Source organism: Ranitomeya variabilis, chromosome 2, assembly GCF_051348905.1.
Source record: "Ranitomeya variabilis isolate aRanVar5 chromosome 2, aRanVar5.hap1, whole genome shotgun sequence".
In the NCBI taxonomy this organism is placed as follows: Eukaryota; Metazoa; Chordata; class Amphibia; order Anura; family Dendrobatidae; genus Ranitomeya; species Ranitomeya variabilis.
The window spans coordinates 111,073,469-111,099,056 of NC_135233.1; the positions used below are offsets into that span (position 1 = coordinate 111,073,469).

Genomic DNA, 25,588 nt, shown 5'->3' on the forward strand with positions numbered 1-25,588 from the left:
ACAGTTTTGCCTCTATTTCCAAAAACAGTGGAATAGTGGCAAAAACACTGAGGGAAAAAAGGTACCATGGGTGGAGTACCAGTTTAAGACAAAGTGGGTCCTTGGGCAAAAGTTAAAACTAGGGCCCCAACTGCTACTATATTGCACCAACACACAGAAATATTTTAAGCTGGTTTCAGACCTTTAAGCAAGCGTGAGCAACTATATTAAAGTCATCCGGAGCTTGATGAGCTGACAACCCCTTTAGTGACTTGAAGTAATATGCAACTTATTCATTAAAAGGCACACACCACTTAATAAATTAGGAATTTTACAAGTGTCATGCGCCTCTGGCAGAAATGTACATACATAGTTTTATGGGTTATTGGTGTACAAAGAATGTTTAGTCCAGTCATGTATATAAAACAAAATGAAGAACACACTCTACAAATAATATTTAATGTTACAAAAAAAGTGCATATAGGAGAACATGTTACATATACAAGATATTATTAGAGGTATTTTCATTTTGCAAGTTAGAATCTGAGCAGAGACATTGCAGACCACCATTTAATGGCATGCTATTGTTAGCAAATATTACAACATGAGGTATGAGAAATTAATTCCTTTAGGGCCAAGAAAAAAAAAATCTTAGTAGAGGAATAAATAAATCTCCACTGTTAACATGAGTTGAGTTTACTTTGCCATGTACCACACTTCATTGTGGCGATCGACAAATTCAAAAGGAGCATTGTAGCCAACACGAACGAAGTATGAATCATCAAACTGCAGACCGAGGGTCCTCAATTCTTTTGCTAGAGCTTTAGCTTGCTTGTTATATGTAAATTCAAAGGCATATCCTCCGAAAGTCCTAAAATGAATGGAAATTTTACATAACCAACAAGCAGACATAAGAATAAATTATTTTTCACCCTGTCCTTCTATAAAGCCTTGGAGGGCTGCTAACAAATAATGGCTCTGGAGAACACACTCTTTCTATATTATATGGTTGGTCAGTCATTCAAATAGCTGCATATAATACTATACTTCACCAATTGTGAAAGTCTTGTAAAGTGTTTAAAAACTCCAAATCATAAAGTATGCAAAAAAAGGGGGTTTCTTAGTAGAATGAACAAAACCCCTAACCACTGGGATAAAATGTAACTTTTATTAAATACTTTAAAAACGGGACAAACAATAATTCCAAATACAACACCACACATAAAGTCTTTGTATAGGGTGCCAACCTCCACAAGCAGGCAGGCACACAGACCAGGATATATCTATATGTATAGGGTATTTGTAGGGTGCACTTTATGTGTAACAACTTACTTGACATAAATAGAAGCTGGAGGAACCGTGTCAAGGTAAACCTCAGGGTTTGTAGGTTCTGGAGGATTCTCCACTTCATGTGGCACAAAAAAGGACATTGTGGAATCACCAGCCGGTGGTTGTTTTAATGGCATGTATATCACCACAGGTACCGTCATATTGATCTTCAGTTCTAGTAGTGAAACACAGACAGGAAAAGGAGAAATTTCACTTAATAACTGAATATACACTGCTCAAAAAAATAAAGAGAACAGTAAAATACCACATCCTAAATTACACTGAATGAAATATTGCAGTTGCAAATCTTGATTCATTACATAGTGGAATGTGTTGAGAACAGTAAAACATAAAAATCCTCAATGTAAATCAAAATTAATATCACACGGAGGTCTGGATTTGGAATGATAATCAAAATCAAAGTGGACAATCAAATTACAGGCTGATCCAACTTCAGTGGAAATGCCTCAAGACAAGGACATGATGCTCAGTAGTGTGTGTGACTGTATGACCTCCCTACAATGCCTGGGCATGCTCCTGATGAAGCAACAGATGTTCTCCTGAGGGATCTCCTCCCAGACGTGGATTAAAGCATCAGACAGTCTGTGGTGCTATGTGGCATTGGTGGATGGAACGAGACATGATGTCCCAGATGTGCTCGATTGGATTCAGGTCTGGGGAATGGGCGGGCCATAGCATCAATGCTTTCATCATACAGGAATTGCTGACACACTTCAGCCACATGAGGTCTGGCATTGTCATGAATCAGAAGGAACCCAGGGCCACAGCACCTGCATATGGTTTCACAATGGATCTGAGGATCTCATCCTGGTAACTAATGGCAGTCAGGTTACCTCTGGTTAGCATATGGAGAGCTACGTGGCCCTCCAAAGCAGCGCCTCCCTACACTATTACTGACCCATTGCCAAACCAGTCATGCTGGAGGATGCTGCAGGCAGCAGTACGTTATCCATGGTGTCTCCAGACTCTGTCACATGTGCTCAGTGTGAACCTGCTTTCATCTGTGAAGAGCACAGGGAACCAATGTTGAATCTGCCAATCTTGGTATTCTCTGGCAAATGCCAGTCGCCCTGCGCGGTGTTGGGCTGTAAGCACAAAAGGTATCTGAGCACTCTCACGTATAGATATTTTTCTATGTCTGTGTGGGCAGATCATTTCAGCAACATTTCATCACAAAAATACTTCATTTCTACTTACTTTACTATACTTTTAAAAACTAAAGACTCAGATGCACCATTATGGCCTAAAATACTTGGTGCTATTCTTACGTTTTTTAGGCTATGTTATTAATGTTTTCAGGCCTGCCGAATCTCACGCCGTGTGGTCATTTGCATGAGAACACACTGAAAGAAAGACCAGTTAATGGGTGTGACTGAGCAAGGTGGATAAGGTAATATTTTTACTTATTGTGCAGCTATATATTCTGCTATTTTCTATCATGTAAGACATGCCTACATTTATGTACAGAATGATGATAATCATGAAACCTATAAATACATGGACATTGCAGAACTTTTTTGAGATTTTTGGAAATCACAAGCTTTTTTTTTTATTCGCAGCAGCCGTAAACTCAATTGCAGAAACTTTTAAGTTGGAGTTAGGACTTCCCTAACAATGTTATTATTATTTTTACAGTGTGAAGTTGTGAACGTACATTCCCAATGAATCTCCATTTACTTGTTAAATAGGTTGAAAAAAGATTCAGGTCCATCAAGTTCAACCTCTCCACCAATTATACATTCTTGATGTGGTCCATCAGAGTTTACATCATTAAGATGGCAAAAATAACACTACTCCGAGACAGAACCTCAAGACCGGGATATGAGCAGAGTCTTATATAAGACAGCAACATACCTTCAGAATTATTCCCACTGATATATTTAAACAGACGTCTAAAGCTCTTCACCATCTCTAAACCAAACAAATCATGTTTTAGTGAGGTTGTCACCCATCGAGTTTCCTCATACTGACGAAGTTCAAAGTTCTGAAAAAGGAAAAGCTCAATTAGAGAAAAATAATCTGTCAAAAATTAGGTTAATAAATGGGTTGGCCAAATAAAGGTAAAACATTTCTTAAAACAAAGGCCCTATGCATTAATCCCTTAACGACATCTGTCATACATATATGGCGCTGCTGGAGCTTTGTTCCCACTGTATACTGTATGTATTTTGGGACAATAGCATTGTCTCACTTGCAGAACCAGCATCATCATCAGTGGGCATCAGCTATATATGTCATAGCTGACACCCTGTACCCACACAAAGAATAAAGTCGTTGCTTAGTAATTGCTTATACCACACAAGGAATGGCATAAAAAATAAAACCAATTCTTCACCTACTGTTTATTTGTTCATTCTGCCTCTCAAAGATCGCAGCAAGGCTGGGCTCACACTTATCCTGCACTCTACACTGAGCACTTACACTGGGGTTTCAGTGTAAATCTCTAAAATACGTGATTTGGACAGAACACCCAGTGGAAAATTCCCAATAATGAGGCAGATGGAGACACTCTCCGGCCTATGATCCAGCAGTAAAAGTCAAAGAAAAAAGATCCTCCAATAAATTAAAATAAAATGTCAATTTTATTGAACAATATCTAAAAAAGAATTAAAAAGGAGAAGACATCACACAGAACAAGAAAAAAAAGGCTAACAATGAACAGGAGGATGAATCATATTAATACAGCAAACATATGGTTGCTTGCATTATGGCCACTGAATAAATAGATGAAAATAAGTATTTTTAAATAAACCAGGGAAAAGTGCAAGTGCAAACAAACAATTGAAGAAAACATCCAAGAGGACAGAACTGGGTTAATTAAAAGAAAATTTCTTTGTACAGCATAGTTAAACTACAATGAACAAATTTTAAGCACACTGTAAATCAAATAAGTAAAAAGTATGTATTCTAGATATAGGTGTGCGTACTTACCCAGAGTCCAAACTGCTGCAATGAACCCCTTGACACACGTTTCGAGAATCTCCTCCTCAGAAAGGGTTCATTGCATATATACACTCACCGGCCACTTTATTAGGTACACCATGCTAGTAACGGGTTGGACCCCCTTTTGCCTTCAGAACTGCCTCAATTCTTCGTGGCATAGATTCAACAAGGTGCTGGAAGCATTCCTCAGAGATTTTGGTCCATATTGACATGATGGCATCACACAGTTGCCGCAGATTTGTCGGCTGCACATCCCAAAGATGCTCCATACAAGGCAGGATGGATCCATGCTTTCATGTTGTTTACGCCAAATTCTGACCCTACCATCCGAATGTCGCAGCAGAAATCGAGACTCATCAGACCAAGCAACGTTTTTCCAATCTTCTACTGTCCAATTTCGATGAGCTTGTACAAATTGTAGCCTCAGTTTCCTGTTCTTAGCTGAAAGGAGTGGTACCCGGTGTGGTCATCTGCTGCTGTAGCCCATCTGCCTCAAAGTTCGACGCACTGTGCGTTCAGAGATGCTCTTAGGCCTACCTTGGTTGTAACGGGTGGCGATTTGAGTCACTGTTGCCTTTCTATCAGCTCGAACCAGTCTGCCCATTCTCCTCTGACCTCTGGCATCAACAAGGCATTTCCGCCCACAGAACTGCCGCTCACTGGATTTTTTTTCTTTTTCGGACCATTCTCTGTAAACCCTAGAGATGGTTGTGCGTGAAAATCCCAGTAGATCAGCAGTTTCTGAAATACTCAGACCAGCCCTTCTGGCACCAACAACCATGCCACGTTCAAAGGCACTCAAATCACCTTTCTTCCCCATACTGATGCTCGGTTTGAACTGCAGGAGATTGTCTTGACCATGTCTACATGCCTAAATGCACTGAGTTGCCGCCATGTGATTGGCTGATTAGAAATTAAGTGTTAACAAGAAGTTGGACAGGTGTACCTAATAAAGTGGCCGGTGAGTGTATATATCCGACACTGGATAGGACCCCTTCCCCGGATATAGGATAGATTATATACATATATATATATATATATATATATATATATATATATATATATATATATATATATATATGATAGATTTTATATACATAGGATAATATATATATATATATATATATATATATATATATATATATATATATATATATACACTAGATGGTGGCCCGATTCTAACACCGTGTATTCTAGAATATCTATGTATGTATATGTATGTATGTACAATGCCTACAAGTAGTATTCAACCCCCTGCAGATTTAGCAGGTTTAATAAGATGCAAATAAGTTAGAGCCTTCAAACTTCAAACAAGAGCAGGATTTATTACCAGATGCATAAATCTTACAAACCAAAAAGTTTTGTTGCTCAGTTAAATTTTTATAAATTTTAAACATAAAAGTGTGGGTCAATTATTATTCAACCCCTAGGTTTAATATTTTGTGGAATAACCTTTGTTTGCAATTACAGCTAATAATCGTCTTTTATAAGACCTGATCAGGCCGGCACAGGTCTCTGGAGTTATCTTGGCCCACTCCTCCATGCAGATCTTCTCCAAGTTATCTAGGTTCTTTGGGTGTCTCATGTGGACTTTAATCTTGAGCTCCTTCCACAAGTTTTCAATTGGGTTAAGGTCAGGAGACTGACTAGGCCACTGCAACACCTTGATTTTTTGCCTCTTGAACCAGGCCTTGGTTTTCTTGGCTGTGTGCTTTGGGTCGTTGTCTTGTTGGAAGATGAAATGACGACCCATCTTAAGATCCTTGATGGAGGAGCGGAGGTTCTTGGCCAAAATCTCCAGGTAGGCCGTGCTATCCATCTTCCCATGGATGCGGACCAGATGGCCAGGCCCCTTGGCTGAGAAACAGCCCCACAGCATGATGCTGCCACCACCATGCTTGACTGTAGGGATGGTATTCTTGGGGTCGTATGCAGTGCCATCCAGTCTCCAAACGTCACGTGTGTGGTTGGCACCAAAGATCTCGATCTTGGTCTCATCAGACCAGAGAACCTTGAACCAGTCAGTCTCAGAGTCCTCCAAGTGATCATGGGCAAACTGTAGACGAGCCTTGACATGACGCTTTGAAAGTAAAGGTACCTTACGGGCTCGTCTGGAACGGAGACCATTGCGGTGGAGTACATTACTTATGGTATTGACTGAAACCAATGTCCCCACTGCCATGAGATCTTCCCGGAGCTCCTTCCTTGTTGTCCTTGGGTTAGCCTTGACTCTTCGGACAAGCCTGGCCTCGGCACGGGAGGAAACTTTCAAAGGCTGTCCAGGCCGTGGAAGGCTAACAGTAGTTCCATAAGCCTTCCACTTCTGGATGATGCTCCCAACAGTGGAGACAGGTAGGCGCAACTCCTTGGAAAGCGTTTTGTACCCCTTGCCAGCCTTGTGACCCTCCACGATCTTGTCTCTGATGGCCTTGGAATGCTCCTTTGTCTTTCCCATGTTGACCATGTATGAGTGCTGTTCACAAGTTTGGGGAGGGTCTTAAATAGTCAGAAAAGGCTGGAAAAAGAGATAATTAATCCAAACATGTGAAGCTCATTGTTCTTTGTGCCTGAACTACTTCTTAATACTTTAGGTGAACCAAACAGAATTCTGGTGGGTTGAGGGGTTGAATAATAAATGACCCTCTGAAAAGACTTTTCACAATTTAAAAAAAAAATAAACAAAGAAATAACATTTTTTTTTGCTGCAGTGCATTTCACACTTCCAGGCTGATCTACAGTCCAAATGTCACAATGCCAAGTTAATTCCAAATGTGTAAACCTGCTAAATCTGCAGGGGGTTGAATACTACTTGTAGGCACTGTATGTATGTATGTATGTAGCAGCCACATAGTATATAGCACAGGCCATGTAGTATATAGCAGACAAATACTACGTGGCCTGTGCTATATACTATGTGGCTGCTATATACATACATACATATTGTAGAATACCCGATGCGTTTATACAGGCCACGCAGCATATAACTGTGGCCACGCAGTATATAACACAGCCGGGATCCAGCGAAGCTGTGCAGAGACGCGCGCGGCTGCTGCCATCTCCCGTTCCCAGGATGCATTGCGAAATTACCCAGATGACTTAGCGGTCTCCTGAGACCGCTAAGTCTTCTTGGTAATTTCGCAATGCATGTCTGGGAACGGAAGATGGCGGAGGCCACGAGCGTCTCGGGGGACTACGGAAGGTGAGAATAGCCTTTTTTTTTAATTATTATTTTTACCATTACATCTTTTTACTATTGATGCTGCATAGGCAGCATCAATAGTAAAAAGTTGGGGACACACAGGGTTAATAGCAGCGTTAACGGAGTGCGTTACCCGCGGCATAACGCGGTCCGTTAACGCTGGCATTAACCCTGTGTGAGCGCTGACTGGGGGGGGGGGTGGAGTATGGAACAGCCACTGGGCACTGACTGGACGGAAGTAGGGAGGGACTAATCGGACTACGCCCGTCGCTGATTGGTCACGGTAGCCAGGACAGGCAGCTGGCGAGACCAATCAGCGACGCGGGATTTCCGGGACAGACAGACGGAAGTACCCCTTAGACAATTATATATATATGTGTGTGTATATATATATATATATATATATATATATATATATATATATATATATATATATATATTTTTTTTTTTTTTTCTATCCTGTAGCTGGGGTCAGGTTTCAGTCCAGTGTTTGTGTGATCTCATACCAGTAAATCCTAGGTGATAAACAAGAAAACACCATTATAAAATCTTTTATTAAAAAAAAAGTTGAGGCTGAATATATATGATAAATAGCAAGACAGAAGAAAATATAAACAGCTAGACACAGGCAGGCAGGCACGGCTGTGATACTGGCTGACAGACGGGTACGGCAGAGGCCCTGACGGGCAGACTGGCTTGATGGAGATACAGGCAGGCAGACGGGCATGGTTGGCACTCTGGCAGACAGACGGGAGTATGGAGACAGGTAAGATTCTGTACGGCAAGTTGCAGAACAGAGATAGAGCAAGGCCGCAAGAGCGGATGCTAAGCAGAACCACAGGAGGTGGAGTTAGGAGCAGGAGGCGGAGCCAAGAACTGAAACGCAGGAAAGAGCAGAGGAGGGGAAGACTTAGCTAAGAGCAGAGAAGAAGGCGGAGCTAAAAGTAAAGAGGGAGAAGGAGAGGGAGGAGCTAAGGACAGAGACACCAGAGGCGGAGCCAAAAGCGGGAAGGCACAGAGCCACAGGTAGTGGCGAGCAAAGCAGAGAAGCACAGAACCACAGACAGTGGCAAGCAGAGCAGAGAGATAGCGCAGAGATACACACAGCAGAGTGGGAATGGCTACAACCAAAGCAGGAACAGACATAAACCAAAGTTCAGACAGGAGCAGACATAGACCAGAGTTCAGACACAGAAGTAACAGAGCACAGATTCAGACCAGGGTACGATGCCCCACTGGAAGGCGAACACAGACCAGGGTACTACGCCCCACTGGGTGGCGGACACAGAGACCGAACCAAACACCTCAGCAGCAAAGTACTGACTGAGGAAGTAAGTTTGCTCCAGCATCCTCCAATGGGTGAGGACGCCTTAAGAATCAGAGGCCTCTAGGCTTTTGGCCAGAGACACCTTAGGGAGGTGCATACAGACTGAATACAAGCTACAGGAGTTGCTGGCGCCGCCCCCCTATGCACACAGACAGAAAGTGTACACAGAGCAAGCGGCCATGAAGCACACGGCATAGATCCGGCAGCAGACAGATCCCACAGCATGACATAGGGCGAGTGAGTTGATGTAACAGGCAGGTGGGGGATGGAAGGCCATGCAGTGACGCCGGCAGGGTTGTTACAGTGGGAGATAATATATTGGCCGTTCTACAGTTTGAAGGCTGCTGTGGGATCATCCTACAGTATAGGGGCCTATATACAGTGTGGGAGCTACCGTGGGGCCATTATGCAGTGTGGGAACTACTGTGGGGGCTTGTAAAGAGTTTGGAGCTACTGTGAGGGTACAAAGGAGACATTTTACTATTTAAGGGCAAAGTGATGTCATTACTATGTGAAGCAGTATGAGGAGCATTGCTTTTGTACCACACAGCAGGAGCAGTAATAGGGACACATACGACAGCAGCGGCTCAGTACTGGGGTATCATCAGGATGAGGGGTTTGTGCAAGTTGGGAATAGATGAGGACGATGCTGGAAATGTGAGAGTCAGGTGTGTCCTTGTTGTAATTTCTGCAGACGAGTTCTGCCTGGAGAAGTTGTCATGTTGGTCTGGGCCAGATGGAAAAGATTGGAAAACTGAACGATTCCATGAGAAAGAACGTCAGCTGAAAGTCACCATCTATAACTGTGCTGTCATTTCTTATATGTTCTGTAGGGCTGGAATCTACCATTATATGTCACTATATGGTGGTAATATCAGTGCTGGTCCTCATATAGAGATTATTTTCAGTAACAGCGCGGTCATCTGCTAAGGTTCCCCTACATCCAATATTATGGTGCAACACCATAGTTGTAATCAGGGTTACCAGTTAGGGGCCCACTCAGATGTCTCACACCCCCCCCCCCCCCTTCCCCCCCCGAGCTGAACCCCTGGCTACGCCTCTGCCAGCTAGGGACCGGAAACACTTTTGGTGTAACAGAACACCATAAATTCCGCTGAATTTGATGGTCTGGTGTAGCCACATCCCATCCCAGCTCCTCCCTAGGTCCACCAATTTTGGCAGGTAACCGCCTGCAACAGTTTTGCTGGTGGGTTTGCCATCACTTTTGTGAAAGCTTCAGTGTTTTTTACTCTATGCTGTGAAGTATATAAAGCCATCTTTCTTGTGGTGGCTTTCATTTAATACTCTCAGAAGAATGAGCATTTCACGTCTTTTAAACTTTTAAGAGTTTCTGAACCCTAAGGCGGTTTAAAAAAAGTGCCACATGATGGAACATGTTGATATTGCTGTGCATTAAGTTCATTTTTGAGGGCGCATTTTTGGAACTTTAAGGCTATGTGCACACTTTGCGGGTTTTCCCGCGGATCCACGGCAATTTTGATGCTGCGGGTCCGCAGCAGTTTCCATAGCGTTTACATTTACATGTAAACCCTATGGAAACCGCAAACCGCTGTGCACATGCTGCGGGAAAAACCACGCAGAAACGCAGCGGTTTACATTCCGCAGCATGTCACTTTTGTGCAGAATTGCTGCGATTCTGCACCCATAGGAATGCATTGATCCGCTAACTTCCCGCATGGGGCTGTGCCCACGTTGCAGGAAGTAAGGCTACGTTCACATTTGCGTTGTGCGCCGCAGCGTCGGCGACGCAACGCACAACGCAGACAAAAACGCAGCAAACCGCATGCAAAACGCTGCGTTTTGCGACGCATGCGTCCTTTTTTTGGTTGATTTTGGACGCAGCAAAAATGCATCTTGCTGCGTCCTCTGCGCCCGGACGCGTGCGCCGCAGTGACGCATGCGTCGCAAAACGCAAGTGCAACGCATGTCCATGCGCCCCCATGTTAAATATAGGGGCGCATGACGCATGCGGCGACGCTGCGGCGCCCGACGCTGCGGCGCCGACCGCAAATGTGAACGTAGACTAAGCGGATAATGTGCGGGTGGTACCCGGGGTGGAGGAGAGGAGACTCTCCTCCAGGCCCTGGGAACCATATTTGTGTGTAAAAAAAAGAATTAAAATAAAAAATAATGATATACTCACCTCTCAGCGCTGCACGCGGCCGGCCGGTTAGAGTTGCTGTGCGAACAGGACCTGCGGTGACGTCGCGGTCACATGACCGTGACGTCACGAAGGGTCCTTCTCGCACATCATCTTTGGAATCGGACCGCCGGGTGCAGCACCAAGGAGATCGGGACGTCAGAGGGTGAGTATATAAACTTTTTTTTTTTAATTTTAACATTACTATTGATGCTGCATATTGCTGCATATAACCAGAAACACATGGGCCACTTGCACATTGAACAAGTCTGTAGGAACTTGTTCACACCACCAGAATACTTGAAGACACAAAAGAGCACAGTGAGGTCAAAAATACTCTGTTGTAAAAAAAAAAATAAAAATCACAGTAATCAGCAAGTGCTAGTCAAAAGATGTAAAGAAAACAGGGTATTTAGTTGATACGTTTTTTTGCAAAAAAATGTATACTAAGCTGCTCCACCAAATCGTCAAGGTATACCCTTATAGAGCAGTCCTAACTAATGTATAGAATCCCTATCTGATGTATTTAAAACCTGATCATCTGTATAATACCTGTATAAGCAGGGTTCAGAGAAGGACTATCCATGTGGACATGCAGGATGGAGCAGTTAAATGCAAATGACCCACAGAGGAGTGGTGGACTCCCCAGTCTTGTAGAAACAAGAGAACAATTATAGAACCAGAAACACATGGGCCACTTGCACATTGAACAAGTCTGTAGGAACTTGTTCACACCACCAGAATACTTGAAGACACAAAAGAGCACAGTGAGGTCAAAAATACTCTGTTGTAAAAAAAAAAAAAAATCACAGTAATCAGCAAGTGCTAGTCAAAAGATGTAAAGAAAACAGGGTATTTAGTTGATACGTTTTTTTGCAAAAAAATGTATACTAAGCTGCTCCACCAAATCGTCAAGGTATACCCTTATAGAGCAGTCCTAACTAATGTATAGAATCCCTATCTGATGTATTTAAAACCTGATCATCTGTATAATACCTGTATAAGCAGGGTTCAGAGAAGGACTATCCATGTGGACATGCAGGATGGAGCAGTTAAATGCAAATGACCCACAGAGGAGTGGTGGACTCCCCAGTCTTGTAGAAACAAGAGAACAATTATAGAACCAGAAACACATGGGCCACTTGCACATTGAACAAGTCTGTAGGAACTTGTTCACACCACCAGAATACTTGAAGACACAAAAGAGCACAGTGAGGTCAAAAATACTCTGTTGTAAAAAAAAAATCAAAAAAAAAAATCACAGTAATCAGCAAGTGCTAGTCAAAAGATGTAAAGAAAACAGGGTATTTAGTTGATACGTTTTTTTGCAAAAAAATGTATACTAAGCTGCTCCACCAAATCGTCAAGGTATACCCTTATAGAGCAGTCCTAACTAATGTTAATGCTGCTCCATCCTGCATGTCCACATGGATAGTCCTTCTCTGAACCCTGCTTATACAGGTATTATACAGATGATCAGGTTTTAAATACATCAGATAGGGATTCTATACATTAGTTAGGACTGCTCTATAAGGGTATACCTTGACGATTTGGTGGAGCAGCTTAGTATACATTTTTTTGCAAAAAAACGTATCAACTAAATACCCTGTTTTCTTTACATCTTTTGACTAGCACTTGCTGATTACTGTGATTTTTATATTGCTGCATATGCAGCATCAATAGTATAGGCGGAAACCCGCAGCGGAAACCGCGGAACAAACCGCGATAAATCTGCAAGGATAACCGCAGCGGTTTTGCCCTGCAGATTTATCAAATCCGCTGCGGGAGAACCCGCAGAGGACCCCGCGAAGTGTGCACATAGCCTAAAAGGCAGATTCCAGGCGGAAACCACCTGAAAAACACTTTCGCCCAGATACATCAAGATCGGCGGACTTCATGAATTAGGAGCGCTGGCCGAATGGTGTGTGTCTCTGTGGGCGCCTTGCCACAAGTCCTACTCCATCAAGGACGATGGAGTACGATTTGTGGCATAAAGAATGAATTTGAAGTGGCAGTCGCTATGCTTCCTCCAGCCTTAGCTCTGCCCACTTGATTGGAGCTGGTTGAAACTAGCGTGAGAACACCAAGTCATTTAATTTTAGAAGAGCCATCAGTTGCACCAAAATTATGTGACTTTTCTAGACTTTTTACACCAGAATACTAGCGTAAACACTCTGAAGAATCAGGCTCTATTTGCACAAATTCCCTTAGCAGTAGAACAGTAAAAAAAAAAAAAAAAAATATGATGGAAAGCGGATGTCTACCATTTTTCATCTGTTTTTAATAGATCCCCCAGAGAATTGCATGGCAAAATCTGATCCTTAAAAAATGCTGAGAATAACACATATTCTTAAGTTTCACAGAACAGATATACAGATCAGTTATACAAGCCAGATGTGTAAATAGTTCCGTTAAACTGTTTGGGTCAGTGTGTTATTTGCTTTTAAAAATGGACACGAGGAGAATGAGAAAAAGGGAGGTGTGAATATAGCCTAAAATATTACAGTAGATGTAATGGTATTCGCTGAGAGAAGAATACATCTGGAGAGGAATTTTGAAACTAGTTTTGCTTGGGACTATGTTACTGTTATTTGCACTTCATTTATGAAAATGTTGCACAAATGTGGCCTTTTTACACTATGCCCATACTGGAGTGAGTTGCCATTTTTAAATCTGGCATTTTTGTATAACTAAACACACCCAAAGTGGCGTATAAATAGTAAAAAGTCACGTATGGCCCACAGCAAAATGTATTTTCTTATTGGTGCAAAACCCTCGATTAATTCCAGCACGGAGTATAATCAGCATTCTGCATCACTTCATCCCCATCCCCTTCCCCATACTTACATCATATTTCTTCACCAGCTGGTACTTTGGACAGTCACTGGTGCGACAAAATGAAGGCAGCTGCTTCTCACTGGACACACTGAAAGCTTGTTCTTCAGCCACTGCAATCCCAAAAAGGGAGATCAGCCCCAGCAGCAGTGCACTCCTCGCCTCCATGTCTGTGTATGGCTGCACGGAGCAGCCCAGCTGTTGCTATAAGCTGTGGATATGGGTGGGGGGGAGCAGAGAACTTGTATAACTGTCCCAAACAAAGAGTTAAGTAAGACATGGAGTCATCGCTCACCGCCCTCAAGTGGAGACAACACTGAGGATGTGTGCGGGGTTTTATAACTCTCTGCTTGTATTTGCTGGGGCTGATCTGTTACCTAACTTCTTACTTTACATTCTCCAGCCAATATTACTTAACATTGGGGGATAATAAAAGAAAGAGTCAAATAATAGTGTTAACCTTCGCAATCAATAAAATTATTATTAATCCATATTGTTATACTGCTGACAGTTTCTGACATACAAGTGCTTCTCACTAAATTAGAATATCATCAAAAAGTTTATTTATGTTCTTCAACAGAAAAAGTGAAACTCATATTAAATAGAGTCATTACAAACAGAGTGATCTATTTCAACTGATTATTTCTGTTATTGTTGATGATTATGGCTTACAGCCAAAGAAAACCCAAATGTCATTATCTCAGTAAATTAGAATAATTAACAAAAACACCTGCAAAGGCTTCCTAAGCATTTAAATTGGTCCCTTAGTCTGTTTCAGTAGGCTCCACAATCATGAGGAAGACTGCTGACTTGACAGTTGTCCAGAAGGCAGTCATTGACACACTCCACAAGGAGGGTAAGCCACAAAAGGTCATTGCTAAAGAAGCTGGCTGTTCACAGAGTGCTGTATCCAAGCATACTAATGGAAAGTTGAGTGGAAGGAAAACGTGTGGTAGAAAAAGGTGCACAAGCAACCAGGCAACTGCAGCCTTGAAAGGATTGATAAGAAAAGGCCATTCAAAAATTTAGGGGAATTCAAGGGAGTGGACTGCTGCTGGAGTCATTGCTTCAGGAGCCACCACACACAGACATATCCAGGACATGGGCTACAAGTGTCGTATTCCTTGTGTCAAGCCACTCATGACCAATAGACAACGTCTGAAGTGTCTTACCTGGGCCAAGGAGAAAAAACTGGACTGTTGCCCAGTGGTCCAAGGTGTTGTTTTCAGATGAAAGTAAATTTTGCATTTATTTGGAAATCAAGGTCCCAGAGTCTGGAGGAAGAGTGGAGAGACACACAATCCAAGCTGCTTGAGGTCTAGTGTGAAGTTTCCACAATCAGTGATGGTGTGGGGAGCCATGTCATCTGTTGTATTTTATCAAGACCAAAGTCAGCGCAGCTGTCTACCAGGAAATTTTAGAGCAATTCATACTTTCCTCTGCTAACAAGCTTTTTGGAAATGTAAATTTCATTCTCTAACAGGACTTGGCACCTGTCCACACTGCCAAAAGTACCAATATCTGGTTTAAAAACAAAACAAAACAGTATCACTGTGCTTGATTGGACAGCAAACTCACCAGACCTTAACTTGGTCAGGGCTCCTTTTGCATCAATTACTGCATAAATGCGGCGTGGCATGGAGGCGATCAGCCTGTGGCACTGATGAGGTGTTATGGAAACCCAAGTTGCTTTGATAGCAGCCTTCAGCTTGTCTGCATTGTTGGGTCTAGTGTCTCATCTTCCTCTTAACAATACCCCATAGATTCTGACACAGTGTAATGACAATGCTCCACAAGATGAAGTCAGGGAGACCGAGCCAGCCAAAAAGATGGTGTGGGTGTCCTCTCCATTTTCTGCGCAAGCAGCTGATGGTCGGTCAGTTGATGGCGCTATAGGAGAAGAAATCTGGGAAAGTGCTGGTGGAGCAGGAGTCCATAATGATCAGGGAGAGCAGGCCAATAATAGATCCACCTCTAGGGAGGCTGGAAACAAAAACAGTGCCATGGGTGAAGAGTTGGAGGGAGTGAAAACCTTTGAAGGTGACACAGCTGAGACCCATGAGAATGCTGAAGCTGCCATTGCTGAAACTCAGGTGAAGACCGAGGGTGCAGAAGTGAAGAAGTGAGTCTGAAAGCAGATACTTCCTCGAGTGATGGAAGCTCAACCAATCCAGAGGATGGAAGAAGCGAGCTAAGGAGGATCAAGGAGACAATAGAAGCCCATTTGAAGCAAGAGAAGCTTCGGAGACAGGCTGTCGAGAGCTGAGTGGGTTTGTTGGAGAGAGAGAGAGAGATGTCCGAGCTCAGAGGTCTCCTGGTAGAAAGTCAGTCGATGAATACGGCAGTCTTGGAGAAGATTGAGCGCGCAAGTGTCCGTTCTGATCCACCTCTTCGAGATGGTTTAAGTCCAGCGAGAGCCAATGCCGGAAACTGAGCAAGGCAATCATCTCTTTGCCGTAGAGAAGGGTGAAACTCCCTTGTTTAAGTGCCTTGTCGAGGTTCCTGAAGACATGAGAGAAGAGTGTGCCAGAGAGTCTGTGCATGACGACTTTAAGAATGCCATGGAAGCCTATAAGGTGTACTGGTCCCCAGAAGCCAAACAGCTGGTGGTTTTATCCACATCTGAAGTCACTGTGGGTCGGGTGGCTATCCTGAGGGACATGCACTTGAGGTGTATTTGCATGAAGCAGTTGATCCGGTTAAAGAACGAAGAAGCTGCTAGGCGGCTGGAGCTTATGAGGAAAGCTTGAAGTCTACTGGAAGATGTCCAGGTGCCTAGTGTTCTGCTGAGAGAAGTCATCGGGACAAATGGACGACTCATGCAGGAAATGGTGGATAAGTCTGGAGTGACAAGAGTAAGAATTCCGAATAGCGAAGTCAAGATAACCAGGGAAGTGGGTATCGTTCCGTTCCTCGTGGTGGGGACAGGGGAGAGTCTTGGCAATATGCAGATTCTTCTCACATATAGGGTGGCTTACCTCAAAGAAGGACAGCAGTTAAAGCTGGAAAGAGCGAGAATCGAGAGACAGCATCGCTGCCAAAGATGGAAGTCATCTTTAAATCTTGGTACCCAATGAAGTGGGGGTCCACCCAGTAATAGACTGACCACAGCAGAAGCTAGAGACAAGTGGTGCAACGGGTCTCTTGGCGATTGAAGAAAGACGCCACCTGAGAGCTTTCTGAAAACGTCCTGAGCATACTAGGTTGAGAGGTAGTGAATCCCCTGTTAAACCAATGCTGACGGTCCTAGACAAGAGACCTAATAATGTATGTGACGATACCAAGCGGGCCCTGACCGTAGATACAGAGGGAAGTGAATCACACTGCTGTATTAATCGCCGGGGCGGGGGGGGGGGGGGTCTAACCAAGTTGCGACTCAGGATTGTGAGATAACAAATTTCGATGCCACATTTGTCACAAAAAGGAAGTTGGTGACAGTGATGGACTATAGCTCTCTATGGAAGCAGGTGACGATGAGGGATCATGTTCCAGGAGATGACAGGGAAGTTTTTTCTCGGGGCCCTGGATTGTGGTCATGTTATCATCCCCACTGGTTTGAACAGAGGGGGAAGGTATGTGATGTACAAACTAGTTGTATCGTGAGAGACAGGTATGTATCGCACAGACAGAGGTCTGCTGTGATCTGAATCCAGGACTGGTTGCTGGGTCTTGTTGTCCCACAAACCTATATATTTGAAAAGGGATGGATTTATGGGTTAACCATAAAGTGATTGGCAGGTCTGGTTTACCATATACCTCCCAGGGGGTGTGTTCCTGTGGTGTCAGAAAGTTCCTATATGCTTCCTGGTTAGACCACATGGGGAAAAAGGGAAAAGAAAAGGCCATGTGTGAGTCTGGAGCTGGCTGGAGATTCCTGAAAGTCCAGGAAGCTACTGAGGGTCTGGATTAGTGACAGGACCAATATAAAGCCAGTCTGTGAAGCCTGAAAACCTGTGAAGCAGGTAACCCAAAGCATGGGGAATGGTGTGTACTGATGGTTGTCAGTTAAGATACGTTCCTACAAAGTGAGCAGATGTATCTACTAAAGAGAATAGACTGTATGTCGGTTATGTGAATTTTACATGGCCAACAGTGGTTCATGGTTGTGTAATAAACCAGAAATGTACTTATTTAAATGAAGAAACTGTTACTGTATGTTTAAAATATCGCTGCCAAGAGAGTGTACCCCTACCCGCTTAGTGATCGCTGTCACACCGCTTTTTTTTAATAAAAGAGTCTACACAATTCGTTTAAATTTCATTACATAAAAAGTTATTGAAAATATAGAAATACAGACAGCAAATAAACATTTTCTTGAATACAGTAAATCTTTATTGCTTCACTATAGCTTGCACAACCTGCATCATGATAAAAAAAAATACTATCTTTGCCTAAAAACATAATGGCATGCAGAAAAAGAGGAATATGGTGGCTCAGAGTCTGCGCTGCCCAAGGCTCAAAGGTGTAGTCACACACAAGGTTAAAGCATGAATGCGGTTTATTGTGTCAACACGTTTCAAGGTTTCCAAACCTCTTCATCAGGACCAAACCACAACAATCAATGTGGTTTGTTACTGATGATGAGCTTTTGGAAACATTGAAACGCGTTGACACAATAAACCACATTCATGCTTTAACCTTGTGTGTGACTACACCTTTGAGCCTTGGGCAGCGCAGACTCTGAGCCACCATATTCCTCTTTTTCTGCATGGCATATTGGTGGCTCGGTAGCAGCTTTACATGCTTTTATAGGGTTGTGACAGTCATAATTCCTATCAGAAGAGCGTACCTAGAATATTTTATTTCATTTGTTTATCAGATATGACCCTATTTGCACTTTCTATCTCTCCAGATTTAAAAACATAATGAAACTCTCACCATTACTCATTAAAAATACTGATCGATTAGCCATTTCTTGCAAATGACTCCCCGGATGACCCAGTTAATTGGTATGGGCTATTACTGGCTTTAAAGGGTTATACAGCAATTTCACAAAAAAGTGCTCAGAATGTTGGAGAAATAAAAAGTAGAATTAGAAAACAAAAAGAGTCGGAGAGTTTGGGTGAATTTGGAGTTGTTAAAAAATAAAAAATGTAGTGATATGCTCAAAGCAAAAATAATAAAATATTCTATAATTTTATTATTGCAAAATTAGTATATTAAAAGCATGTTGTATTTAATGTCATAGGTATTGGAAAAAGTTTAGGAATTTTAATTCTAGTTGCATTATTTAAAGGTACTTCATTCAGTGTTTGAGGCCCTGAACCACACTTCATTGTGACGCTTAAAAAATGTCAAAGGGTCATTATAGCCCGCTGCTGTCCCAAAAGTCCCATCAAAAGCTAGACCCAGGGCAAGAAGTTCCTCCGAGAGGGCTTTCGAATGCTTTTCATAGTCGGAATTCAGTGCGTAGCCTCCAAATGACCTGCAAAGAGCAAAGACATGATGAACAAAAAACAAACACAGATGCTAAAACTAAATCTACATAACACAAAAATACAAGGGTTTTCATGGGACAGTTCATTAAAGGGTCTGTCATGTAACTTTCCTATGTGGCAAACAGTGTCAGACTGGGTTTCCAAGGGCCACTTTTCAGCTACATGCAAAGGTGACATTATCTTCAATCACAAATGTATCTAACAATTAACTGGGTAGGTAAATAAATGAGATGCTGCCCTTGTTTGTACATAGTGATTCAAGTATATTGTGCCAAGTACTGCTCACATAAGGGTACCGTCACACAGTGCCATTTTGATCGCTACGACGGTACGATTCGTGACGTTCTAGCGATATCGTTACGATATCGCAGTGTCTGACACGCAGCAGCGATCAGGGATCCTGCTGAGAATCGTACGTCGTAGCAGATCGTATGGAACTTTCTTTCGTCGCTTGATCACCCGCTGACATCGCTGGATCGTTGTGTGTGACAGCGATCCAGCGATGTGTTCGCTTGTAACCAGGGTAAACATCGGGTAACTAAGCGCAGGGCCGCGCTTAGTAACCCGATGTTTACCGTGGTTACCAGCGTAAAAGTAAAAAAAACAAACAGTACATACTCACATTCCGGTGTCTGTCCTCCGGCGTCTCAGCTTCTCTGCACTGTGAGCGCCTGCCAGCCAGAAAGCGAGCACAGCGGTGACGTCTGACGTCACCGCTCTGCTTTCCGGCAGCTGTGCTTACACAGTGCAGAGAAGCTGAGACGCCGGAGGACACACACCGGAATGTGAGTATGTACTGTTTGTTTTTTTACGTTTACGCTGGTAACCAGGGTAAACATCGGGTTACTAAGCGCGGCCCTGCGCTTAGTAACCCGATGTTTACCCTGGTTACCCGGGGACTTCGGCATCGCTCCAGCGCCGTGATTGCAACGTGTGACCGCAGTCTACGACGCTGGAGCGATAATCATACGATCGCTGCGACGTCACGGATCGTGCCGTCGTAGCGATCAAAATGGCACTGTGTGACGGTACCCTAAGAGTGTGGTGGCCCATCCTTACTCAGGGGCCCACCAGAGAATTTTCCTGTTCTCTTGTGGGCCAGTCCAAGCCTAGTGGCAAATCAACAATGTTGAAGCAGTAGGGGAAAAGTGAATATCTTACTGTTGAAATAAGGAAATTTGTCATTAAAAAAATGTGGGGTTTCAACATTACTGGGATCCCTACCAATTACAAAAATGAATAGATTGATGCATTTGGTAAAGTGCTGATGTCCCCTTGTAGTTTTAACAAACACAGCTCCACGCTCATCTATGGGCGGTGACTGGTACTGCAGTTCAATTTAAAGGAAAAATTTCTCAAAAAAAAAAAAAAGGAGATTTTAGGAGACTAGAATGATTGAGTCCATGCGTTCAGACTTCTACTGATTCCTATATTATGGAGCTACAGCCATTCACAGGCACTTGAGAGGTTCCATCACAGGAAAAGGCTAATCAAAATCCAAAATTCTTGGAAATAATTTTTTACTGGATGTGAGCTCATTTTGTAGAATCAATGGAAAATAAGACAATTAGAATACTTCTTCTTTAAAGGTAAAATTATCAAAACTAAATACTGTATAAGGTTTCTAAGCTATCGCTAGAAAAATGGCTTCTGGTTTAATATTCATAGTCCACATTTCATCATTTTTTCAGAAGTGAACTAGACATCAGACAAGTTGTGTGGGTTGTCATTACCTGACATAGTAAGATGTTGGAGAATAGCTTTCCAAATACAAAGAAGGGTCATTGGGTGCAGGGGGATTCACAATGGCCGACGGCACAAAGAAAGACATTGTGGCATTAATGGATGCGTCAGCTAATGGCACAGTAGCACGAACAGGGACAGTCATTTTAATAGTTACACCTAAGAAAAACAGAGAGGTAAAATAAGTCTTCAATAAGAGAAATACTTTGCAGCCGTTGATTATAAAAAACTAATTTTTTCAAATACATTTTATAATATAATCAGAGATTAAGATTAGGAAAGTTCAAATTTGAAAAAAGCATCTCAGAGGTGATCTCATTTACATGAATACATATACTGTATGTGGTCAATACAAGCAACTGTCACATTATTTCTTCTTCTGAAGAAATAGGAAAGGGTTTTCACAGTTGGAGGAGTCTGATTGTAAAATTGCATACCACCCAACCTTAGGCCAGCCTCACACTAGCAAGTATTACGGACGTATGAAAGGTGCAGAAAATACGGATTGCATACGGTACAATGATTCTCTATGGCCCAGCTCCTATCTGCTGTATTTTACTGATCCGTATTATACGGTCTTGTACCGCCATAGAAAATCGCAGCATGCTGCGTTTGTCACCAGATTGCGCAAAAAAATTAAAAAAAATTAAAAAATCGCCAATGAAAGTCTATGGGGGCGAGAAAAATACGGATTACACATGGACCAGCAGTGTGACTTGCGTGAAATACGCACCGGTGTTATAGAGAAAAGCCGGCAATTCAGTGCGGTGTACAGTAAAATCACACTCACAGAATAGAATAGGTAGAATAAATGTATATATATATATATATATATATATATATTTCATATAGCGCTAGATATCAAAAGCCGGTAATTCAATTGCCGACTTTTGCTATCTCCTTCCCAAACCCGACATGATATGAGACATGGTTTACATACAGTAAACCATCTCATATCCCTTTTTTTGCATATTCCACACTACTAATGTTAGTAGTGTGTATGTGCAAAATTTGGGCGCTCTAGCTATTAAAGGGTTAAATCGCGGGAAAAAATTGGCGTGGGCTCCCGCGCAATTTTCTCCGCCAGACTGGTAAAGCCAGTGACTGAGGGCAGATATTTATAGCCTAGAGAGGGTCCATGGTTATTGCCCCCCCCCTGGCTACAAACATCTGCCCCCAGCCACCCCAGAAAAGGCACATCTGGAAGATGCGCCTATTCTGGCACATGGCCACTCTCTTCCCACTCCCTGTAGCGGTGGGATATGGGGTAATGAAGGGTTAATGTCACCTTGCTATTGTAAGGTGACATTAAGCCAGATTAATAATGGAGAGGCGTCAATTATGACACCTATCCATTATTAATCCAATAGTACGAAATGGTTAATAAAACACACACACTTTATTACAAAGTACTTTAATGAAATAAAGACACAGGGTGTTATTTTATTATACTCTTAATCCACCTGAAGACCCTCGTTCTGTAAAAAAAGGAAAAATAAAAAAACAACAATATCCCATACCTTCCGTCGTTCCGGCACGTCCCATGATGTAAATCCATCTGAAGGGGTTAAATCATTTTACACCCAGGAGCTCTGCTAAAGCAGCTGCGCTCCTGGATGTAAAAATACGGGGAATGAATGGAGTGCAGGGAATGTCCTGTAGTTACCTTGAGTCGCGGTGATGCGCCCTCTGCTGGATGTCCTCATATGAACTCGAGCGTGGGAATTTCTGGGGTGGCTGGGGGGCATTTTTTAGCCGGGGGGGGGCCAATAACCATGGACCCTCTCTAGGCTATTAATATCTGCCCTCAGTCACTGGCTTTACCACTCTGGCAGAGAAAATTGCGCAGGAGCCCACGCCAATTTTTTCCGCGATTTAACCCTTTAATTTAATAGCTAGAGCGCCTACTACTAACATTAGTAGTGTGGAATATGCAAAAAAAAAAAGGGATATGAGATGGTTTACTGTATGTAAACCATGTCTCATATCATGTCGGGTTTGGGAAGGAGATAGCAAAAGCCGGCAATTGAATTACCGGCTTTTATGCTATCTAGCGCTGAATTAAATATAAATATATATATGTAATGTATATATGTTTTAACGAACATTTGAGCACATAAATCCATTAGATGTCGGTTTTGCAAGCCTGCGAGAAAATATCGCAGTACGGATGCCATACGGATTACATACGGAGGATGCCATGCGCAAAATACGCTGCCACACCCTGCCTACGGATGACATACGGATCACTATTTTGGGAACATTTCGGCGTATTACGGCCGTAAAAAATGGACCGTATTTTCATACGCTGAGTGTGAGGCCGGCCGTACACATATCCATACCTCCTGGTTGGGAAGGACAGGAGCTGTGCGTGCTAGATCGCGAGGGGTGTTCAGCAAATCTGACATGTGACACCTATATTGTACAGATAAATAAGTATTTTTATGAAAAAATATATACACAAAACAATAATCGTTTGGTATGACCGCATCTATAATGACCCGACCTGTAAAACTGTCCCACTAGTTAACCCTTTTAGTGAACACCGTAAAAAAATAAAGAGATGAGCAAAAAAAACAATGCTTTTTCATCGTACCGCCGAACAAAAAGTGGAATAATATGCGATAAAAAAAACAAATGCAAATAAAAATGGTATCGCTAAAAACATCATCTTGTCCAGCAAAAAACAAGCCGGAATATAGCTCCAACTGCAGAAAAATAAAAAGTTATAGCCATCAGAATACAGCAACGCAAAAATAATTTTTTCTTTAAAATATTATTTATTGTGTAAAATCGCCAAAAAAAAAAAATTAACTGTTGTATCACTGTAATCGCACTGACCCAAAGAATAAAACTGCCTTATCACTTTTACTACAAAAAAAATGGCTGGATGCTTATCTAGTAATAAATGGTATTGTGGGAAATATAAACTAGTGATAAAAAGAAGAATTTACCAACAAAGATTAAGCTGGAAGGACTGGTGTCTTTTATCAACCCATGTAACTTTTGTTTATTTGTTTATTTATTTTTTTACAGATTTTTTTTATATGCTAAAAGTCGCTATAATTTTAATTATGCCTAAATTCTAAATGTGGTTAGCAGATATCAGGCTATTTTGCAGTCACAATATGGCAGATCGTATCATTAATGTGGTTTTAAGCCGCCTTAGTACAGATTTGGAAGGCTTATGCCAGATATAATTATTAAGTCTTATCTGCCTGTGCTAGGTTCACATTTCCTTTCCTATTCAATGTTACAAACATTTTTCTTCTAAGGCTATGTACACGCAGAGTGTCAGATTCATTATTGCCATTATTGCATTTGAGTGTTATTTTTGTGTGCAATTGTTGCCATTTTCAGCTGATTTTCATTTGAGACTTATTTTTTTAAATTTTGCCTTTTTAAAGTCTATTCTATGTGTTTGCCTGTTTTTTTTTTTTTTTTTTTACACTTGTCATTGTGGCTGTGTTATGTGTAAACAGTTTTTGAGGAGTTTTGGAAAAGCAGAAAAAAGGCAGCACCGTTTACCTGCCCAGGTCTTTAAACAAATGCCCTACAGGATGCAGCCAGCCCATATAGCAGGATGTTGGCAACACAGGTGCAAAATACTAAATAGACAGCCACTCACCGCATACCCATTCATGGAGGGGGTGACTTCTTAGTATACATTTGCACAATAGAGGCCCATATAGGACGCTGTTCACATGTAGGTAATGCATAGCGTCTGGTCATCAGCCTATTAGTTACGCCCCTACTATTCAATTAGGCGGGCTGGCCAGCACTCTCTCAGTGCATCCCGGTGTGAACACCCCTGTATGCAAGACACAACGTGCTGGGCTCGGCTGCACCCTGAAAAATATAGCGCACAAAATACATAAGAATAGTGAGGTATTGGTCGATATTTTGGCCAAAATATGCAAGCTTGCAACCCAACGTCAAGGGTCCCCACGCTTGAGAGTCCTATCACTAAACTAATAGCAAAATACCAATACTATATTTTTCAGGGTGCAGCCAAGCCCAGCACGTTTGGTCTTGTGTACAGGGGTGCTCACACAGATGCATTGGGAGCTTGCTGACCAGCCCGCCTAATCAAATAGAGGGCGTGACTAATAGGCTGAGAACCAGACACTATGCACTTTTTATGTGAACAGCGTCCTATACAGGCCTTTAATGTACAAATGTATACTAAGCAGTCACCCCCTCCATGAATGGGTATGCGGTGAGTGGCTGTCTATTTAGTATTTTGCACCTGTGTTGCCAACATCTTGCTATATGGGCTGGCTGCATCCTGTACTGCATTTGTTCAAAGAACTGGGCAGCTAAGAGATCTTTTTTCTGCTGTTTTTTTCTTATTTTTGGAGGATTTTAGTCCTCTTGTGGCTTTGCTATTCGTTTAGAGTTTTGGAAAAGAAAATAAGTGGGCACAGTAAAATCTTTCCAAATCCTCCTGAAAAATACCAAACTCCATAAAAACATGGAGTGTCTGCTCAGTTTCCTTTCCAACAACTCAACAAAAACTTTGTGTGAATATTGCCATTAGCTATGTGCACACGGTGTTTTTCTAGAAGTTCTGTAGAAGAAACTATCCAAATCACACTCTATGAGGCCGGAGA

The 25,588-nt window shown here is 42.3% G+C and overlaps 2 protein-coding genes across 2 annotated transcripts in view; both read right to left on the bottom strand.

Annotated features, from left to right (window-relative positions):
- Positions 1 to 419: 419 nt before the first annotated feature.
- Positions 420 to 13,994, bottom strand: LOC143804579 (heme-binding protein 2-like). The gene is made up of 4 exons (XM_077282816.1): positions 13,807 to 13,994; positions 3,184 to 3,313; positions 1,312 to 1,483; positions 420 to 850 (listed from the first exon to the last, which is right to left on the bottom strand). The coding sequence occupies exons 1-4, from the start codon at positions 13,960 to 13,962 to the stop codon at positions 676 to 678; spliced, it is 633 nt and encodes a 210-aa protein (XP_077138931.1). The 5' UTR covers positions 13,963 to 13,994; the 3' UTR covers positions 420 to 675.
- Positions 13,995 to 18,038: 4,044 nt separating this feature from the next.
- Positions 18,039 to 25,588, bottom strand: part of LOC143804580 (heme-binding protein 2-like) — a 34,539-nt gene continuing 26,989 nt past the window's right edge. The window contains exons 3-4 of the mRNA XM_077282818.1: positions 20,966 to 21,134; positions 18,039 to 19,219 (exon numbers count right to left, since the gene is read on the bottom strand). Coding sequence (XP_077138933.1) covers positions 19,036 to 19,219; positions 20,966 to 21,134 — 353 coding nt within the window. The 3' untranslated portion in view covers positions 18,039 to 19,035. The remainder of the gene's footprint in view (positions 19,220 to 20,965; positions 21,135 to 25,588) is intronic.

What these genes read in the sequence shown, in the direction of transcription:
- LOC143804579 (XM_077282816.1), bottom strand. Translation starts at nt 13,962, where the DNA reads ATGGAGGCGAGGAGTGCACTGCTGCTGGGGCTGATCTCCCTTTTTGGG. An exon ending in AGCTGGTGAAGAAATATGAT is followed by an intron (nt 3,314 to 13,806) that starts GTAAGTATGGGG and finishes TTCCTTTTTCAG; the next exon opens with AACTTTGAACTTCGTCAGTA. An exon ending in CCAGCTTCTATTTATGTCAA is followed by an intron (nt 851 to 1,311) that starts GTAAGTTGTTAC and finishes CATTCATTTTAG; the next exon opens with GACTTTCGGAGGATATGCCT.